Source organism: Chrysemys picta, chromosome 7 (assembly GCF_011386835.1).
Source record: "Chrysemys picta bellii isolate R12L10 chromosome 7, ASM1138683v2, whole genome shotgun sequence".
In the NCBI taxonomy this organism is placed as follows: Eukaryota; Metazoa; Chordata; order Testudines; family Emydidae; genus Chrysemys; species Chrysemys picta.
In genome coordinates this window covers 107,241,020-107,263,080 of record NC_088797.1, presented here as the reverse complement: position 1 = coordinate 107,263,080, position 22,061 = coordinate 107,241,020, and the positions used below count along the sequence as shown (strand labels likewise).

General features: G+C 38.9%; 1 protein-coding gene across 4 annotated transcripts in view; it reads left to right on the top strand.

The window, feature by feature from the left end:
• Positions 1–21,550, top strand: part of EDRF1 (erythroid differentiation regulatory factor 1) — a 46,028-nt gene extending 24,478 nt beyond the window's left edge. For 2 of the 4 annotated variants that reach the window (XM_042855385.2, XM_065552257.1), the window contains 12 exons: positions 920–991; positions 1,103–1,253; positions 3,567–3,755; positions 4,870–5,070; positions 5,539–5,757; positions 6,758–6,981; positions 9,398–9,556; positions 10,025–10,174; positions 14,457–14,610; positions 15,316–15,431; positions 17,155–17,321; positions 20,669–21,550. In XM_042855385.2, the coding sequence (XP_042711319.2) occupies positions 920–991; positions 1,103–1,253; positions 3,567–3,755; positions 4,870–5,070; positions 5,539–5,757; positions 6,758–6,981; positions 9,398–9,556; positions 10,025–10,174; positions 14,457–14,610; positions 15,316–15,431; positions 17,155–17,321; positions 20,669–20,840 (1,974 nt within the window). In that variant the 3' untranslated portion in view covers positions 20,841–21,550. The other 2 variants (XM_065552255.1, XM_065552256.1) reach the window with 2 other exon arrangements.
• The last annotated feature ends 511 nt before the right edge of the window (positions 21,551–22,061 follow it).

Here is a 22,061-nt window from a genome sequence, read left to right as displayed (position 1 = left end):
GTTTTGTCATTTAGCTCCCAAATGTTAACAATGTTTCACTTTGCCTCTTGACAGTTAATTAAGCCATATCTGTGGCAGTGAAGCGCTTGATTGCCTCATGCTTAGTTATCCTGCAACATGTATATCATATCAAAAAGGTTGACTTCTCTTATAAGTCCCTATGCCAAATAAAAGTGATATTCTGCAAAATCTGTCCATCACCTGTGCTGGTTGATATCCTGCAAGCTTTAGTACCTCAAGGCCCCTCTGCTGAAAATATAGCACCCTGTCGGTGGTGGAAGCCCTACATTGATTTTTCTTCTTAAAACTCAGATTCATTACTAGAGGGTACTGCACTTCTATTTGCAGGGATTGGATTGATGATCTATTGGCAGGATTTCATCTTTCTCCCATACTAAAAGTTGGTCAATGGAGATTGTTCCTGTCATTCAGAAAAGGTGGTTAGGGTGAATTCATCCCTCCTTGCACAGTTAGAGTAATGGGTTATGTGGAAGGAAATAGAATTTACATACCTGCCCGCATGCTCCCTCTCCTACCTCCTTCTAGGGTCTGGGGCTGCACTGCAGTCACTGTATGGCTGCTTTTCTGGAAAAAAGGCTGCTACCCTTCTATGGCCCTTACTTTAGTTTTTTGGGTCACTAAAACAGGCTGACTATGAATTTTGGTCAGTTTAGGTAAATAATCTAGTTAAACCCTACAATGAAGAGACAGTATCTTCAGTTGCTGAAGTAAAGGAAAGAAATGTTGTGGTCTAGATATAGTATGAAGTTTAGCATACTCCATTAATGGCTTTCATAATAGTCTAACGTATCCTAATAAACTGGATTTTGCTGTCTATCTTTTAAAGCTTCATAGTTAGTTTGCTTGTTTTTCTTTAAGTGGGTCTGGCGCCTTAAATTTTTTTTTTTTTTTAATTAAGCCTAGTTGTGCATTTCCTGTTTGCCATGACACTGAGGAACGGTGTAGACTTGTGCTCAGCTATGTTCTAGAGGTAAGTTTCCTAATGCTGTTCTGCCCTGGTCAAAATGTGTGGGTTTTGTTATGTTTATATTTAGTTCACCTTCCAAGTAAATACTTAATCAAAGGCTTTTTCTTTTTAAAGGGCTTGAAATCTGTTGACAGCAGCATTAAAAAAGACGGTGACCTTCCTGCAGCCGACCCCAACACCCCAATCCCATTAAAATACGAAGATGAATCCACAAGTGGTGGTCCTGAGTGTCTGGAAAAACAGATGGCTTTGTTTTTAGACAAAAGTAAGCTGAATTGTTTTGCAAATAGGACCTTTTCACCGGCACAGCACACTGCTGCTATTTTATTTTGATCGTCTAAACAATGTACTTGTAAATCATCAATTACGCCATGCATTGAAAAAGCAAAAAAAGGATATTGCACACAAACAGAAGTGGAGAATATAGGCCTTTCCTTTTAAATATGAAAAGAAACAGGACAGTAGGGATTCTTTTAGCATATTAAAGATCCTTTTATAGTAAGTACATAAGGTTACTGCATTTTATTGAGATGTGGCTTGCCACTGGCTTCCATAAGGATTTCATTTTGTTCATAGATTGTGATGTAGTGCCCCCCTTCAGATTTTTTTTTTTTGGCAGTGTTAGGTTTTGTCACTTAGAGAAATTATTTTTATAAGACTGTGGATTTTGGCAATAATTTTAGTGTCAACATCATGCTCATTGTTGTGCTACACACGCGCATGTTGCCAACATATAAAATGTTAACCAGGATATTATTTGCTAGCCTTGCAGTTATAATTCTGCCTTTTAAGCAAGAACAGTAGGAAGTGTTTGAATGAAAATGTCTTATTTGAGTGTGTTTAAATCACTAAAGCTACAATAGCCTGCATTTACTGCTTCACCATAGTATCGGAGCACCTTGCTATAGTGTTCTGGCTCTATGTAAAATAGCAATAAGACACAGTTGTCCTATAACCCTAATTCAAAAAACAAATGTAGGGGTTCTTAGATGCATAATTAAAATTTAATTTTTAGTTAGTTTCCTTCCATTAATCCAGTAGTTTAGTTGAAAGCTGAATTGGCTGCTAAATATTTTTTTTGGGGGGGGAGGGGGGAGAAGCTGAAAATGACAAGGTATATTCAGTGGAGGGCAGCTTCTTTTTCTATATTCTTCTTAAGAGTTAACTTTTTAGAATATATATTAAACATTGAAATCTAGTTATAAAGAGCTATATCGTGGTGGATGAAATACTAAGAAGATTATTGCCATGAAGGTAGGTAGTGACTTTTGCTTCCAAGACATAAAATAATATTGCCAGGCTTTGTCAACTCTTAAACCAAAAAAAGTATACTAAAATTTCCCAAGTCTTTCTGAATGAATAATCATTGAAAAGGTCTACTATTTCTCCTCCAATTTTGATTTACAATAGATAGTGTCACTTGGAAGTCAGTGATTTGTAGATCTGCAAATGACATATTGGGTTTTCCTTCCAGTAATTGGTCCAGAATTTAAGACTAAACACACCACCAAATAGCTGCATTACAGTCTGAGCTAGGATAAACACCTAAGCAGTACCTCTGATTTCAGTCTCCCCTTTCAAGCAGCAAAAGGAACTAAAGTCTTTCAGGATACCAGCTAGTGTTTGGATAATAGAGATTGAATTTAAACTAGATCAAGAAATTTCAAAGATAGGTGAGAAACAAAGTTTCTCCCTTTATTGTACCTATGGTTTGTTGCGCAAAACATGTGTAGTATCATGCTTCTCCTGAAATCTTTCCCATACATGAAGAAAGAGTTGGGGGGGGGGGGGAGAAGGAAGGCAGGATTAACAGCAGTATTCCCTCAAATTTAATGTCCTAAAAAGAACCTTTGCTGACATCCACTGCACTGTGTGTCTGAACTGTTTAGATTGCCTGTATGATGTATCATACTTGTCCAAAAAAGAGAGGTGTGCTCTTCTCCAGGCTGACTTAACGATGTGGTTCTATAAGCCAAACCCTGGGGTCTGCCTTCCTATACAGAAATGAGTCTCTGGCCTGAACATTGTAGATCTTTGTCTGCTTCAAAGCCCCCTGAACTGGTGAAACAGAAGCCTTTCGTGCCAGGATCAGGACCTTTGGCTCCAAGCAGTGGCGCATTCTGTCTGGTACCAGGGCTACTCCAGCATCAAGGAAACAGCCTCATCAGAAGAGTCGATGGATGCCTTGGCACTAACAGTGTGGAAGATTTCAACAGTTCCTTCTTCCAGGCAGAAATTGGACAGTACAATTTCCTCATTGCTGGAGATGATCTCAGAACCAGGGAAGCCTCCACTTATTGGCTCTTGTCGATTCTGAGCTAATACTAGGGTTGTAAGGATTCAGTACAAACCAAAAAAGTCACATTTGTGGATCCGGCTCCAGCCCCAGCTGCGGGGCCGGGGCACGCAGTTCCGGCTCCGGCTCCAGCCCCGGTTTCAGCAGTTGACAACTGAAGTTGAAGAAGTCGCTGTGGTTCCAGTCAAGTCACAGAATCTGTGACTGCCGTGACCTCTGTGACTAAATCATATTCTTACGAATTATATTTAAGATTTACTTATTTTATTTTTGTATTTATAGTGGGCTCATTTCAAAAGGATAAACATTCCAGTCAATCAGGAATGATTCCTGGATCCTGGCAGTATAAAATGAAACTCCAGCTGATTCTGAAGTCATCGAAGGCTTATTATGTTCTTTCTGATGCTGCTATGAGTCTTCAGAAATATGGAAGAGCATTACGATACATTAAATTAGCTTTACAGTGCCATGGTAAGTAACTGGAATATTTTCTTCTTAAACAGTGCACATACACAAACTGGCAAATACTTCTGCCACACATTGAAAGTCTGTGGCATCTGAGGACTGAATTGGCACATAAATCCCATGCTTTTAACAAATAGACTATAGTAAAGAACTGGCTTGGGCAGGTTGGACACAGGGAAGCCTTTTAGTTTGGATCATAGGTTTCTTCTGTCTCATTCCCTTTGTCCCCATTACAAAATGATCACAATTTGCACAAGTGGCAGTTTCACTTTGAAGGCAGAGGGGCAGGACTCAGCGTATAGATGGCAGAACTCAGTGTATAGACTGGGACTTGAAGTCTGGTGCCTGGAATGTGTGGAAAAGCTAAAATAGCACCTTTATTCATTATACTTGGCTTGAGCTATTCTTATACATTCCTCATTTTCAGAAGAGCTATATTCACTCAGAAACTTTAAGTAGATACCCATAGAGTGGAGTGCGTCCCCAACTAATACTGAGGCTTTGAGTAGAATGATGGAGAATATTCTGATTCTGTTTCCTGGTTATAACACTGAGTTTGAATAATCAGAAAATATAATGGCTTTAAAGTGAAATTCTATTCTGTTTTTAAAAAAAAAAAGTGCATTGCGATTTGCCATCTTCATTGTCTTTCAATGAATTGTGATCAAGCTCTATTTGTTAGTAAAAATATGTGAGGGGAATAGTTTCTAATTGTCATCCCTAGAAAATCAGTCTGAGATCTGAAAGTCAAACTCTTCTTCCTGGTTCATACATCATCATTAGTAATAAAAATTCTGCAGGCCAAATCCTATTGTCTTCAGTGGTTTTACACAGTTATAACTGAGGGAAGGTTTAGATCTTGCATTTGTAGCTTAGTTAACAGTTCTGTATGAGCAGGGATAGATTTCAGTCCATCTTCCTTATCTGTAATTGCTGTGCAGTGTTAACAGGGATAAAAAGTAGTATCTGACTCGGACTACATACAGGGGTCAGAACTTGTTGTGTAAAATGTCACCAGTCTTACATGGTCACTCTTCTACGAATAGTTAAATTTGGATTCTACATGTCTCAAGTCTTTTAGTGCTTAATTTTGCTTTTTTGGGATTTTTCCCCCTACCAGATACTTACTGCTGCCTCTGCACCAATATGCCTGCTGAAGTGCTACTGTTTCTTTGTCAATGTTTAACCCTTTGTGGTGATATCCAGCTAATGCTTGCCCAGAATGCGAATAACAGAGCTGCGTATCTTGAAGAATATAACTACCAAACAAAAGAAGATCATGAAATATTGCACAGTCTTCATAGAGAATCCAGCTGTCAAGGTATAACATCAAAATAATAATATATTTGGCTGAATTAGTGTGGTCCTGTCAGCCAATACTTATCCCACAGTGTTTCCTCAGATTTTGGCAAAACAGTATAGTGTATCAGTTCTGGGGGTGGGAGAACCTTTTGGTGCTTTGGTGCTATTTCTTTCTTGTCAAAAAGAAAGCTGAACATAGAAATTAAAATAGCTTTTTAGGAATATGACTTTTCTGGAGAGTATATGATAAAATCATGTACTTTAGATATATCTAGAGTTTCTTTTAAAAAAAATGCTTTACATCTTTCAAGTAATGGCCAAATTCTGCCTTTCTTTAGACTCTGTGGAACCCCTTTGATTTTTGGGCACAACTCAGTCATTTTATCAAACCTTTACTACTACACTTTTTTCATAGTCCCTAAAATAAATAAAATTTGTTTAGAAAGAATTTATAATTGACATGCAGTTTTTGCTGTTTGTTTTCCAGTATTTGCGTGGGCCACTGACTTGTCTACAGACTTGGAATGTCAGCTTTCAGTTAGCTGCAAATGCTATGAGGCAGCTAATGAAATCTTGCTTTTTAGTAACTTAAAAAAACAAAATCCAGAGCAGCATACACAAGTCCTGAAGAGGATGGGTAACATCAGAAATGAAATTGGAGTATTTTACATGAACCAGGCTGCTGCAGTGCAGACTGAGAGAGTGGGTACGTATTTCTTTTTTTTTTTTGCACTTGTTGCATACACTATTCTATTCAAAGGTTTACATCAGTGTAACAGTGATTATCCTTTTCAGCAGCAGTGTTTGAGAGAGGCCTCCTGAACTCTCCTTTCCAGGAATAAAGGGAATTTCAAAGAACTTATTTGTAACAGATACTCTCTCTGGAGTTAATGGTATATTAGTGCTTCCATTATAAACAGTGTTTTTCAGGGTACTCAAACTTAAATGTGAACACCTTAGTCTGTACTAAAATATGGAATATAAGACTCTGGAGAATCTTTATAGTAGTTATAATTCCCTGGAAAAAATAAGAGAATACTAGCACAATTCTCCTCACAAAAATGCCCCCAAAATGTCAGGCTATTATTGTAGGATATTATTGCCAAATTTCTGATTTGATGATTACTTTTCTGTCCTTTCTTTTTCTTTAACAGAATAGTATTTAGCTGAAATCGAACCTTAATGGTAAACTTTAAGCAACTGATTATTAAACAATTTACTGATGGTTACTTCATAGCATAGTATCTGAGTTATTTTTATCTACTTACTATGTCTTTCCTACTGTAAGTATCTTTGAGGTAATTGAGTAAATTAATTGTCTTTTTAATGATCTTTGTCTTACCAGCTCTCTGTTAACTTTCAGTGGTTTTTGACTTAATGTTATCAGAAGGCACTGACCGTTTTCAGCAATATAGTTCGGGGTACCGTTTGTTGGCTTATTCAAAATTTAAACCTCTTTGACACTAACCACAAAGGATACATCATCGCTAGTTGCCAACAGATAATGGATTAAGTTTTCCTTTGCTCTGGCCAAGACCGAGCACTCTTGGTGAACTATTAAATCTTCAGTCTTGACTTGTATGCTTTTCTGGAATTTAACACTATATAGAAACATGAGAACAATAATTTAATATAGATGTTGATGGTTTAAAAATCTTTTAAGAAGCTTGAATTAAATTGTAAGACCTCTTTTTCCTTTGATCTAGTGAGCAAAAGTGTATCTACAGCAGAGCAGCAACTGTGGAAGAAAAGCTTCTCTTGCTTTGAAGAAGGGATTCATAACTTTGAGTCAATTGATGATGCGACCAATTCTGCTCTTCTTTTATGTAACACTGGAAGATTGATGCGAATTTGTGCTCAAGCACATTGTGCTGCCGGAGGAGATTTTAAGCGAGAATTTTCCCCAGAAGAGGCCCTTTACTATAATAAGGTAAAAGGACTGTTGATCAGATCGCAGTTCCTCGCTTAAAAGAATGGGCCTTGCTATTTTGCAGTGATTTCCCACTAAGCATGTACATAAAATACATTTCTCTGGATGGATCACTTGCTGTAGTTCAGCATTTTCAAACTAATCTTTATTGTGAGCAGTGGAGGATTAGCCCCTGGGCCAGCTGGGCCTGTGGCCAGAGGCCCTGGTCAATTGGGGGGCCCTGGTCAATTGGGCATGACCCGATCTGCTCTGCCTACCAGGCGCTCCTGCCAGGGAGCGGAGTTAGGGTGCGGGGGCTTCCCCTGGCAGGAGGGTTGGGCGGAGTGGAGCAAGCTCCTGTGACCTGATCCTACTCTCCCATGGCAATAGCGCTGAGGTGTGTGGGGGGACTGCAGGCGGAAGGGTGGGGAGGGGCCCCACTTGCTCTGGCCCAGGGCCCCACAAATTCATAATCTGCCTCTGATTGTGGGGTTTTACCTTTGGATTTAGACACACTGATTTCTAAGCACTTTGAAATGGCAGAAATGTTATGACTATTTCAAGTAAAGCTTTAAATGTAGAAACTAAAAATATTTTGTAATTTTGTGTATTGATTTCATATTAATTGAAAGTGGTATAAGAAAATACTAAGAATAAACATAACTAAAGAAGGAGCTCGCTATGAAAAAATAACAGGTATATGTTTTGTCAGTTACAAGAAGTGAAGTTGGCGGTAGATTTATTTATTTATTTATTTATTTATTTATTTATTTTTTCCTGCCCTCCCTACCCCGACAAGCAGGCAGTTGCTCTCACAAATACACACTTAATTTGTGAGTGCAATTTCTGTGAAGCAATGTGCTGATTTCAGTATGTGCACAGTCACTTACACATAGCCATTTACATGTGTAATTACACATTCAAATTAAGTGTGAAGTGGCATGTCTGAGTTTAGAAAATCTGACCCTTAGTATTTTGATTAGTAGTACTTATTCCAGATCTGATAATCTGTAAAAAGATTGCTGTTACCTTGCTTACCTGATGTTATACACATAATTTATGAGAGGTAAATAATTTTGATATTTCTCAACATATGTATTTCTGTTTGTCCCAGGTCTATAATGTCCCTTGTCCCTTGTTTTTGAATGGTTACATATGGCAATAATATTGGGACTTGGAAAGTGGTATTTAACATATGACCTTAAACTAACATTAAACTCTTTAAAAAACTACTTTTTTTGTCTTTTATATATATAATTTTATATTTTAAACATTCAAAAAGTGTATTCAAAATTGAGTTTTCAGATTAGCTATAAAACAGTCCTTAATGGAGTTTAGGACCTCAGTTAAAGGAGAGCAAAAATTGTGAACATATCTGATGGAAACACTATAACCAATGAACTTAAAGATTACCCTTGCTATAGTTAAATAAAGTCCTTTTTAGATTTTGCAGCATTCATTTAATGATTGGACAGATCTCTAAGCTACTAGGAGAAGCTGGGGACATTCAGTCTTCTCTGTCTCATTGCTGACTGATTGATTGGTAAAGGTCTCAGAAGAAAGTAACATACATTTAAATAGCACTTTTAATTCAAAAGGATTCTCAGGGCTTCCTGAAGTACATAGAAGACTAGTGATATACTGTTAAAGTAGAATTTGACAGCACTTTTTAAGGTAGAGGGATCTTTTTGACCTGAACACTGGAACTCCCCAACTCTCATGAATAATGCTATGGAATCTTTAGTATCTGTATAAACAAGACCTCAGTGTGTTAGGTCTTGGGCAGAAATCCTCCTGGCCCTCGGTGGGCTCAAAATACCCAAACTGGACAGTTCATTTGTTCAGGAAAAAGAGTTGGATAGCCTTTGCAGTCTCCTGTACATGAAGCCAGGCTCTGCTGCAGTGTCTTTGTAGTATGTTGGAGGTAGGCTTGCGTGTGTACAGGGAAGCTGGATGGACCATGGCTAGGGAGTGTCTAAAGTACACCACATTTCCCATGTTTGTGGGGACTAGCTGCTCATTGTATAATGTACTCTGCTTCCAGGATTGGGTGGATTCGGTCCCTGCCCTTGTGTAGCTCCCTTGTACCAAGCCCTCCCTCCTACACAAGAGAGAAGGATTTTATCTTCACTTAATTTTGCTTCCATTTCCATACCTACACACTGTAATATACAACACAAATTATGTTTACATTTTTAGTCTGAATTAAACTCCAATTTTGTATTTGCATGGTATTGCCAGTTGTTAAATGTAGGAGATGCATGATTTTAAATAGATTACAAAAATGATTCTGAGGAAAATGCTAAGAAATGTCCAGATGAGTTGTGCAATGCTTCCATATTAGAATGAGTAGAGGATACTGGATTGTTACCACTTACAACGCTATAAACCCGTGTCAATAACTACTGCTTTACTACACATTTATTGTATTCTATAGGCTATCGATTACTATCTGAGGGCTTTAAGATCACTGGGCAAAAGAGAGATGCATCCAGCTGTTTGGGATTCTGTGAACTGGGAACTGTCCACTACCTATTTTACTATGGCAACTCTGCAGCAGGATTATGCACCATTATCTAGAAAGGCTCAGGAACAGGTAATGAAAGAGGATTTATAATAACATCCACTGAAACAAACATTCTTCAGGAGATTTCCATTACTTGCATCTGAAGAAGTGAGGTTCTTACCCACGAGAGCTTATGCTCCCAATACTTCTGTTAGTCTCAAAGGTGCCACAGGACCCTCTGTTGCTTTTTACATTCTTCAGGGTTTTTTTTTTTTTAAAGAACAAGCAGAATTGTAGAGAACTCCTGCTCTGAGCCAAAGTGCATACATAATTTGTAAATCTTTATAGGATAAAAACTGTTGTGGAGCAGCTAACAGAATACGGCACATTAAGAAGAGTACACCGTAAATAGTTATATTGTCATATCTCCTTTTTTCTTTTGTAGAAACTAAAATATAAACTGCTATGTAAACATCTACAACCTGTTCTTTCATATTGGGTCTTCGTTATTTCAAAGTAAATGTTTTGACACTGCATCATGAAATCTTGTTTTTGTAGATAGAGAAGGAAGTTAGTGAGGCCATGATGAAATCTTTGAAATACTGTGATGTTGATACAGAGTCTGCACGACAACCCCTCTGCCAGTATCGGGCTGCAACTATTCACCACAGACTGGCTTCCATGTATCATAGTTGCTTGAGAAACCAGGTAATAGTCCAGAATTTTGAGATTTTTTTCTTGTGTGCTGTAATTTGTGCTCTGTATCTTCTTAGCATATGCGTAATATGACTCAGGTAGCACACAACCAGGATTCATCATCAAATTTGGTCCACTCACTAGCTTCCCCGGCTTGGGCTGGGTACTGACGAGGAGTGCAGTGTGTGTGTGTGTGTGTGTGTGTATATATATATATATAATATAAATACAGTATGTGTACGTTATACTCCTGTTTATCTGAAACCCTATTATCTGAACACCTGCATTATCGAATTCCTTCCTTGTTCTCCATGTATCTCATTCTGCGGGACAAGGGAGGGATTTGGATAATGTGGCATTTCGGATAATAGAGCAGAAACCCCTGGCCAGGATCGTGAGGAGGATGACTAGCCTGGCTATGAGGGAGGCCCCCCTGCTGCTGAATGGCTCCTGCAGCAGTGCAGGGAGCACTCTGCAGCCCCCATCACGGGAGTGTCAGCAGGGACATGACAGCAGAGCTATAGAGGGCTTCCTGTCTTGCCAAAGGGCTGTTAACAGCCTATCACTGCAGACACAAGATGCGGTCTTGGAAGGGAGAGCAGAGTCCTGGCCGGGGGTAGGGGGACTCTGTTTTGCCCCACATCTGGTGAATGTAGGAATCTCATATCAGTGACAGTGCAGGATCCCTCTGCAGCCGTGCTGTTATGGAAGTGAGTGAGCTGGGCAGAGCAGAAAATCCAGGGTAAGACTGCGAGGAGGATGACGAGCCCCCAATTACAGGGGAGGCCACCTCGCTGCTGAATGGCTCCTGCTCTCTCGATTATCTGAACACCTGATTATCCTAATAAAATCCATGCTCTCCATGCTAGTCAGATAATGGGGAGTATGCAGTATATGTATACATGGATGATATTTTTAATGATTATAATCTAAAGTGGATTTTTGTTTACAAATCCTGACCTATGAAATTTATGAGCTCTTTTTTAAGCAAGGGCTGTCACTGTGTTTGCATGCTGCCTAATACAATGAGGCCCAACCTGATCATGGTCTCTAGCATTACCACAATATAAATGTTTAATAAAACACATTCTGGTCTCTCTGAAGACTGGCAGTTTCTTCGCCTTCCATGGCATTCATCTGATTTTTTTTTTTGCTGAAGGTCGATATTCATAGCTGTGGGTTATTTTCTTATAACATAAAGAAATGGTGGTTTAAAAACTTTATTTGTTTTTTTATTTTTTATTGCTTTCTAACTTTATTTTGCTTTTGCACACACATTACACACTGTTTTACATATGGATTCAAATTGTGGTTACATAAGGCAGTAGATTCAGAGATTAATTTAGGATTGTACATACATCTTCAGTGGACATAATATATATATATGTAATGAACATGGGAATGTCTGTAATACTTTTGGTTTGATGTTTTCTCAAAGAAGTTAAATGTCATGACTCATTTCAGTTTTTCAATATTATTATATAAACAAAAGTCAAAAACACTTCATTATATGAAAACAACAACAATGCAGAGTTGTAGGCTTGAAACATTAAACAGTCAGAAGCATGCAGAGTTGCAGGCTACTAGTCCAGGTCCGTTTGGCCACCGAGCCTATTGCTCAGTTTTGAATGGATGTATCCAAAGTTTGAAAAGATTTGTCCTGAACTTGCTGAATGTGCTGGACACTAATGTAATGGCACCTCTAGTGCTTTGAAGTCAGATGGATTATCAGCATTCTTCAGATTTTTTCCACCTTTGTTACAGCGGAAAATTGTCCTTGATAATGGATGAGAACATTTTATTTTTGAATTTGGAGCTTCTACTTTAATTGCAAATAAAGGGAGAAAGTTGTGATTTTTTGCTGAGCAACCACTGCTTTGCAATTTCTTGTTCACCTGAGCATTTCTTTCCTGTGTATTTTGGATGAAGGAGGATGGGCAAGATGTGTGCAGGAGTAATTGCCTCATGCAATCTCTCTTGTACTTTTGCTTTGTGTGGTGCAAGATCTTCCTTCATCAGTAGATCCAGTAATATTTCGCATACAACAGCAATTGTTGATATGTCTCTTTGGGATGTGTCAAGTGCCAGAGCAACTGGTTTCAATTGACTGAGTTCTGTGCTTCTTGGTAAATTCCTTGATTATTAATTATACTGACCACTTTGTCTTCACGTTCTGCCTCATAATCACTCACAATCCTGAAATAATGCAGCCAGTTTTTAATGTGTTTCCAGGCATGATGTTTGACTGTTCCATCATGTGTTACTAGGGATTTGGGGTTTTAAAGATTCTTGGCCTTCTTTTAACTAGGCTATAGGCTGATGGTGATTATTTTTCTTTATTTATTTATTTATATATAATATATATATTTTGTAAATCTACAACATTTACACCAAATGCTTTGATGAAAGTCTTGTCAAATAGATTTAGCCATTGTGATGCACATCAGTACGTAACCCATATGATGTCATCTTGTTCCAAATTACTTCCCATACTTTGCATCTTTTTCTGTGTCTGTCAAGTAGCTGTTAGCATCACAATCATGCAGTTCATTTGCTAATGCCTTGGCTTCTCTTGTCAATGTTGCACAGTACTTTCCAGTCTTATTGCTTCCACTATCAGCTGCTGATACAGAAACCGCAGTATTCCCTATCTGCACACAGTTAGCTATCACTGGGTCATTGTGCACATCACTCCAGCTATCTTGTAATAATGTAACTGCTTTTTCATGTATTTCATTGAGTGTTTCCACACTCAAGTCATCAGTAACTGCGTCTAACAGTTCTGCTACCTGCTTTCGATGGAGTGCTTTGTAGCTTGGCCTGAGACAGCTGATCATTCCTTGAAAAGTTGATTGGTCAGCAACAGAAAAGGAAATATTACAGCATGATAGAGTGCTGGGCGCTAGCAGATGAGCCACCACTCTGATCGCTTTGGCACCCATTAACGTGGGAAGCATGGGGGAGATGAAGAATTAATTGGCATACCAGCTAAAGATTGATAAAAAGAGACAAGAAGGAAATGCTAAGGGGGGAAGGGAGAGGAGAGGAACAGGGATAGCTGAGCCTGGACTGATGGAAATCTCAGAGAAGTTGGATGTCTGCTCCTCTCAGACCCTGAGGTAAGGGATTAAGATACAAAGGACACTGTAAATAACATTGCTGCATGGAACTGTAAAGGTGTTGGTGGAGAGAACATAAACAAACAATGTAACATTGCTACCAACTGGCAGAGTCTGAGCAGGTTTCTGTGTTACCAGAGCGCAGGAGCAGTGTGTTTCCTGTTATGTATTGCCATTTAAAAAAAAAAAAAAAAGATTCTCAAGTTCTTTTGTTTTGGTTTTGAAAGAGTATTGTTTCAAACATATCCATATGTGATTTAAAGAAGTGATAATTCATCCTCATTGTCTTTGGGCAACCTGGATCTGGCTTTCTTTTGATGTACTTGGCAATGGCAATGTAGTGTTGTTAGTACTTCCATCCTCAGTCTGATTCTGATACTTGCATACGTTTCAGCCAAAGTCAGTGGTTCTGGTGTCTTTATTCTTTCAACTGCATTTTGCCATAATGTTTCCTCATATTGTCTGCCTTTCTACACACTCTTCCTTTTAGTTTCTGTATCTAAGACTCTTTGTCATCTTCATGATCTTTCTCAAAATAGCCATGAATTGGGTCAAGTGGTTGTCCATCTTTGCTCTTGTTAGAATATTCTGACTTGAGTCCTCACTGAGTTCAGGTGAAGTGGTTGTACTCCAGCCAGCCAGATCAAGAGACAGAGTACTAGACTGGACAGTTTATCTCAAACAGAAACTGAAATTTCCGAGTCTCGGAATTCCCCTTCTTTATTTGCTCAACAAACATATAATTTTCATTGCCCGACAAAGAAGGGAAATTCTCATATTCAGAAGGTTTTTGTTTGAGGTAACAAAGACAATAGCATACAACTTTAGATTGATGCTGTTTTTGTTTTATTTTCTTTAATTGAAAATATAGACTGTTACTGCAAAACTATTATCAAATAGCTAAGTATTTTTTAGTAATTTCCATTGGTATATTCTAAGAATAATTTTATTTTTCCTGGTTTAAATGGGTATTTACTAGCGCACTGTCTTAAACTAGCTTTTCCTGGGAAATTGCTGACCCTACATTCTCTCTCTCCCCCCCCCCCCCCCCCAAATTTCACAATTGTGGATTGAGCAGAAGAGTGATTGTGTCTGTGCCCTGCCCCCCCTAGACAGGTTTTTTTTCAGTTACGTGAATGCCTAAACACTTATCACATAATGTACTTCTGTTACAGGTTGGCGATGAGCATCTAAGGAAACAGCATCGAGTATTAGCTGAACTTCATTACAGTAAAGCAGTGAAGCTTTTTCAATTCTTAAAGGATGCACCCTGTGAGCTCCTTCGTGTGCAGTTGGAAAGAGTAGCATTTGCAGAGTTTCAGATGGCAAGTAAGTTGGACTACAAATAGAGAATCTCTTGAAAGTTTATCTCCTTCACCAATGGAATATGGTGCAGTAAAAGATATTCCTTAACCACCTTTTCTTTTTAATATCCTGGGACCAATATGGCCACAACTACACTAAAATTGTTACTGTCCATTTCCCCATTTTCTTGAGAAAGTAATAATCTTCTACTGTTTTGGGACACAACCACACTCTGGGAAAGACCTATTTTAGTCCATTGCCTATTTGTGAAATTTTCAAACAAGCACCTTTGTGCTTTCTCCTGTGCTGTCCCCACCCATATGGGAGGCACTCCCCATAAGTATTATCCACCTTTAAAATGCCTCCTTAGTAGTCTCCTCTTTCCACAATGCCTCTCCCCACCCCAAAAACTAACCCTTGACAACAGCTAGGCTGCTGGAGTGCTGAGACCACTGCCTGTCATGCTGACCAGTCTTGTTATATGGTGTACTTGTACTTCCCTGTCTGTATCCATCTGTTGCCTCTTGTCTTATACTTTGGACTGTAAGCTCCTTTGAGCAGGGGCTGTCTGTATTGTGTGTACAGCACCTGGTACAGTGGGACCCTGGTTCATGACATGGGCTCCTAGGCACCACAGTAATACAAATGATAATAGGTTTGTAAGACACACTGAGATCCTTGCATGAAAGTAGCTGTATTAGTCCAGAGCTCATGTCTCTCTCATTTTAGGTCAAAACAGTAGTGCTGGAAAATTAAAGACTCTGTCTGGGGCTCTAGACATATTGATAAAAACCCAGTGTGCATTCCAGCTGATCAGAAAGGAGCTTTTAGCTGAATGTGAACAGGTAAGCAAAAGGACAAGTGGTCTGATTATCTATTGCTTTGCACCTTGTGTAGTCACTTATTCCTTTTCATTTGGGAATAAAATACTGGTTTTTAAATTGTAATTGAACTATTCTTTAAATATTAAGCTATCACAGTTCATCTTCAGGTTTTTGTTAAATTCTCTTTGTGTCTGGATTGTCCTGCCTGGCCCTTGAGTTCCCGCCGGGGAGGCTAGCCCCTGGCCCCTCCCCTGCTGTCCCCCCTCCCCCACAGCCATGCTGCCATGCGAGCAGCGCTCTGGGCAGCGGGGCTGCGTGCTCCTGCAGGGCAGCGCGGCAGCGTGTCTGGCTCCGGCCGAGCGGCGCGGCTGCCAGACATGCTGCTCTGAGTGGCATGGTATGGGGGTTGGGGGGTTGGATAAGGGGCAGGGGTGCAGTCAGGGGACAGGGAGCGGGGGTATTGTATGGGGCAGAAGGTTCTGGGGGGGGCAGTCGGGACAGGGAGCGGGGGGGGGGGGGTTGGATAGGTGTGGGAGTCCCGTGGGGCCTGTCAGGGTATGGATAGGGGTCGGGGTAGTCAGGGGACAGGGAGAAGGGGGGGTTGGATTGGGGGTAGGGTCCCGGAAGTGCGGTTAGGGTCTGGGGGTCCCGGGAGGGGGTGGTCAGGGGACAAAGAGCAGGGAGGTTGGATGGCTCAGGGGTTCAGAGGGGGGCAGTCAAGGGACGGGAAGTGGGGGCCAGGCTGTTTGGGGAGGCACTGCCTTCCCTACCCAGCCCGCCATACAGTTTTGCAACCCCAATGTGGCCCTTGGGCCAAAAAATTTGCCCACCGCTGTTCTATAGGCACAAAGAGAAGGCACAAGTTAAACAATCTTATGTTTTGAGGCTAAACCCATTTTGGAATCCTGTCAAGTTCTGCCTTGTCAGACAGCACCAGTATAGTTGGAGATCTAAGCAGAACTGAAGTTCTGCATTAAAATGTTGAGGACAAAAATAGTATACCCAAACCTCGTTGTATATTATTGGCATGACATATTGTAACTCGGTCAGATGAATTCAAGTTTATAAGACAAGTTTTAATGTAATCCTAGTAACACTGGACCTAACTGTAGTTTTATTAAAGCTAATTGCCAACATTTCAAAGAGAAATGTAGTTCTGAATTCTCATAGTTCTGCAGAGATTGATTGGGACTGATGTATTTCTGCATAACGGGACATGATGAGTCTTTCCTTTCCAGTAGTAGTCATCATCTATAGTACACTTATTGATCTTCTGAAGTCTTTGAGAGTTGCATATAAACTTTTGAACGAGGTTTATATTTTCCATTAAGATCCACCATGTCACTCAAGTGTTAACAGTTTTGAAGGTCATTTACAGTTGAGCCCTATCAGCGGGATCCTGATGGTTGAATAAGTAAATATTGCTGATTATGCTGAGATACATTTGTCATTCTCCAATGGCAATGATAATCTGAGCAAGATACTAAAATCCACACTTTCCCATTATTTTCGTAACTAAATTTGATCAAGTACATCAAAAAAGTCACAGCCAGCCTTATGTAACTGGTGAAAATGCTGCTGTAAGTTACTACCAAAACAATTTCATAAACAGCATGGAATAATAGCCTTGACATTAACATTGTATATTTTAACAAGTTAATTAAATTGAAATTGTACTATTTGAACCTGATTTAAAAATATAATTTGCTAGTTGGGTTAGGTGAAATACCTTTCTGTTTTTTAGATAAATGAGGATGTGAAAACTAGTGATGAGAAGACACCACCTGGTGACTCCTCTTCTAACCTTAATAAAGATGAAGTAATAAAACTCCTCAGTATATTTGAATCTCGATTGTCATTCCTCCTCCTCCAATCAATTAAATTGCTAACGTCAACAAAAAAGAAAATTGGGTAAGTTGAGACTTGTTAAGCTTTGGTAAGATGCATCCTGGATTATATGCATTGTAAATTTGATTCTATACATATTACACACATGCAAGAAAATGCAGTGTTTGTATATGTCATTTGTATTTTTTGGAAAGATAATTTGTATGTGTGCATGTGTAAATGATCAACTCTGACTTACTCTTCTGAGTATTTACTATTTTGTGATTTGTGTAACTGAGGGAATGACCTAAAAAAATTGTCTGCTCTTTGTGTGTGGGCAGATTCTTGTATCTGTTGTTTCCAAAGAACTGCCTAAGATCTCGAGAAGAGAAAATAAAAACAACCTATGAATGGCCGTAACAAAAAGAAAAATGATCAAAACTTTATATTGTCCCTGGTAGATTAGAGAGAGGGAGTGTCTGTTTCACCATGTTTCATAATGTCTATCTGTCCCTCATCCCGGAGAGGGGAGAGGGTGTGTGCGCGCGGGGAAGGTGCGTGCACATGTACAGAGATCATCTATAACTTGCACTGCAATCACCTGTTGGCAGGTAGCCTAAAATCTCTGACTTTTGGCATCATCTTTCTATAGTGATATATTGTTTGTGCCGCATGTTAGGTGGATGTGCTTTCCTTTGACATGGGTGGGTCTACCTTACGTTTCCACCTATGACAGAACATTGCTAACAGACACTGGGAGACCCATTGCAAAGTACGGAATTTTGCGGATGATGATGTAGTTTGAAGTATGACATTTACGGTATGCTGAAGTCCCCACTACAGCTAAAAAATATGAAGAGTGATGTTTTTATGTGCAAATTTGGGGCTAATGCTTAGCAAGGTTGAACTGTATATTTTCTAAAATAAGTATTGGAGTGGCAGCCAAAGGATTATCTGTTTTTGTGTAAGCATTTCCTTATGTTCTCAAACAGTATCTAACCGCTAGGATTTAAATCAAAACAAAAACATGGCCTCTTTCTTTTCTTTTTCTTTTTGAGTTGACCTTAAAGTGCCCTCTAGAACAGAGTTGTGGCTGTGTAATGATTGCCGACACCAGGATCACTCCTCTTGGATGTAATTATATTTAATCTAGCCTAGGGAGAGCTAGAAAATACATTCTATCCCATCAGCTGCAAATATGTGGTGACCTCATCAGCTGAGACTGTGTAGCCACTATGGCAGCTTGTAGAGCATCAGAAATAGCATAAATAGTAGCAAAAAATCACCTTTTTGGAGTCATGTTTACAAAACCTGTTCTACCAGCTAGTTCCAGTCTTGTGTACATTGACAGTTTTTTTTTCTTTATTGTTGAATGCTGTATTAGCTGCACAGTTGGCATTAAGATCGAAGTACTGTATTTTCACATTAGAATACAGTCGTTGGCCAGGGTTTCAGCAGCTGTTATGTTGGATGCTGTGTCGCTAAATGCAATTTAGGGAAGTATCCATCCTCCTGTATACAAGGACCATAAAGCAGAGCGGGGAGAGATGTATATATGGAAGGACAAAAGACTAGAAAAGAGACTGACTTTTTCTATGTAGCAGCAGTAAGGTGCCTTTAATTTTTTAAAAAGCTTCCACAGGGTGGCAGTGTAAATATACGCAATGCCAAGGACCAGAATATAACTATAATCCGTCTTTTTAAACAAATTGATGTGCAGGGTAATCGACTAACACTAGTAATTGTGTTGGTTCTGTGCTATCATACTTCATAGCCTTGAAGAGGGTGTGATGTCAGAGTAGAATATTTAGGGTTTCTTTTCCCATCTACTGTTCTAATCACTAATATTCTGTTTAAATTGATAGGCTGTATACATGGTACATACATTTCAATTTAATTATGTTATAGTGTTTAATTTTTCAAGGTCTGCAAAATAAAAGCAGAATGCTATTGCCATACAAACTTAATACAGCTAATGTGTGTCATTCAAAAACTGTAGAAGTGCTTTGAGGGTAAGTCAAATTTTCTTTTCTCTCTCACCTTTTTACATGAAGTGGGCATACAATATTTGCACATTACATTTTCTGTCTATAGGGTGAGGGGGGAATGCCTACCCTCCCCCCATGCCTCCACACCAATGGTTAGCTTGGTCAGATTGGAAATTGAGTAATTGCTCTTGCTGATCCATGGTTATTGATGCACTCATTCAAGGGGAATGCAGAAGGGAATTTTTTACCTCATCTTTGAAACTGCGGTGCTCAAGCCACAAAAGTTACAATCTGGCTATAACCCTGCATAAAGCAAGATGTCTTTAAAAATTAAGTGCTTAAGCAGAACTGAATTTGGCTGTGTAAAATTGTGAGCAGGGGAAAAGTAATTCAAAGTGATGTTTCATCCTGGGCATTTTTATAATTTATCCTGGAAATAGCTTGCATTTCAGTGGTGTTTTTTTTTTTTTTTTTTATTGAATACCTGTTCTCTGTGTTAAATAAACCTGACACTGCTTTGTGCCAAATGTTATGAACTAATTGCTGCTTTATTTCTTGGCAATTCTTGATGGATTTACAATTAAACCAACTAGTCACATATATTAAAAAAAAAAATTACCTTGTTTTTTCTAAAATTTTAAAAACTGGCTTTTAGAGTTTTATTTCCTAACATGGCATAAATGTACTGGAGAAGGGGAAGCCAGTTTAGGGATTCAGAGAGAAAGGTAATACAGTTGAAGCGATGAGCCAGCAAAATTATCTTAGCATCCGTGTTTTGAATGGATAAGTGGGGCAAGATGGCATTTGTCAAGGCCAGAAAGGAGAAGGCTGCTGTAGCCAAGACACAAGATGATGAGGGACTGGATAACATATTTAGCTGTGTATGGAGAGGAAAGGCAAGATCCTAAAGATTTTATGTAAGAGAAAGCGCTGGGTCAAAGATGATGCCCAGATTACAGGCCTGAGTGACAGGGAGTGGCCATGGTGGCAGAGAAAGCAGAAGGGCTTGTGTAGGAAAAGATTGAGTTTTGGGTTGGCCCCACTGAGTTTAAACTGGTGGCTCAATGGTCATGAAGAGCTGTCAGAAAGGCAGGCTGAGATTTCTGTTTGGAGACAGGTAGCATGGAGTAATAGAGATGGCACTTGAAGTCATGTTTGTGCATATGCTGCCCAGAGACCATAAAGGAAGATGACAAGGTGAGGATCAGAGGCCCATAGGACTTTTTCTGAAAGCTGGAATAGGGATGAGGTGGATACTCTGAATGAAACACTGAAGGAGTGATTAGAGAGGTAGTGGGAGAACCAGGAGTCATGGAATCCCAGGGAGAACAAGATTTTGATGGTGTGGGTAGTCAGTTTTAATAAATTAATAATTTGCACAATGTAATTGTTTATGCTTTGATACAATGTAATAGTTCAGGATATCTATGGTTCCTTTTTCAGTGGCAGTAATGAAGAGGAGGAAGTTCTTAAGACCAACAAGCAAGTTTACTCCCTTTTATTGCGTGCAACTGCCAACAAAAGTGTGACTCTGCTAGCAAGAATAGAAGTCATTTTAAATTTGCTGGGGCAGCTGACTCAGAACAGTGAAGCCGATAAGACAGGAATTCGGTGACTTACTAAATATAAAACTGCTACAGATAGCAGAAATATCAGTGCCTTGTTAAACATGGGGTCAGTGGTTTTGTCCCATGTGGTGCTTAGTTTTATTGAAGTTGAGGTAAGCATTGCCTATTTATAACATGGTACAGCTGGGAAAGAACAGGAGTTCATCGCTATCCCATGACAGCTCAGTTATGATTTGGTTATTAATATTTTTACATTTGTGAAGTGCTAAAATTGAAATCTAGAGGTAAAGCTCCCAATCTTTAACATTTGAGAAATACAAAGTTGATTTCTCTGAAAAGCAGTGGGCTTTGCAGTGATGCAAAATAAAATGTTTAGCATAAAAATGTAATCTGTTACAGTTGGATCAGTTTGATATTTTTTGTATAAAATGTTACTTCGTAAGCAAAGCGGTATTGGAAGAATTTTTCCAGTAATGTTAACTGAAACTGTACAAAGAAATTTCCCTTATATATGCAAACATATTTCCTTTTTAACTACAGTTAATACCATGCACAAAAATAAATGTGTGCCTTTTTAGCTTCAGTACAAGATTTTTCAGATATTAGCCTTTGCTGGAATGTCATTTTCACCACAGAGTGAAATGGATTTAGCTGTATTTTGATTTTTTGGATCAGGAATAGTATTATCCTCTTCTTCAAACTTGAAACTGTGAATAAATGATAAAGCATATTTTAAATAAATTTTATTTATTAAAACTAGAACATACAAATCTGAGTGATTATTTTTTTATTGCCATCATTTAATGTTTCTGTCCAAGAGATCACAAACTCCCCAATTGCATTGAAAACAGGTTTAAAAAACACAGGCCTCGTTTTCATATGTGCTGAGCATCCGTAGCGCCGATTAACTTCACTAGGAAATCTGAAAATCAGGCTTTAGTCTCATGTCAATATGTTAGGACTTAAAACATGTAGCTATCTCTCCCAAAGTGTCAATGAGGAATTCAGAAGCATGAGCTACGAAGTCATTTTTACTAGTGTTGCTCTATAAATTAGAAGTATTACAACTATATTTGTACAGCAGTGATCTGTCATCTGATTTGTCAGAAGTTCTTAGATGCAAGTTTTTATTTTGGTGAATAACTATCATGTTCCTAACTCTCCTGAATCAAAATTGGATTGGAAGCCATGTGTCTGTCCCTCTTTTCTTGAAGTAAAAAGTTATACAAGTTAAACAGTACTGTATATGTGTTCATCATTAATCTGGA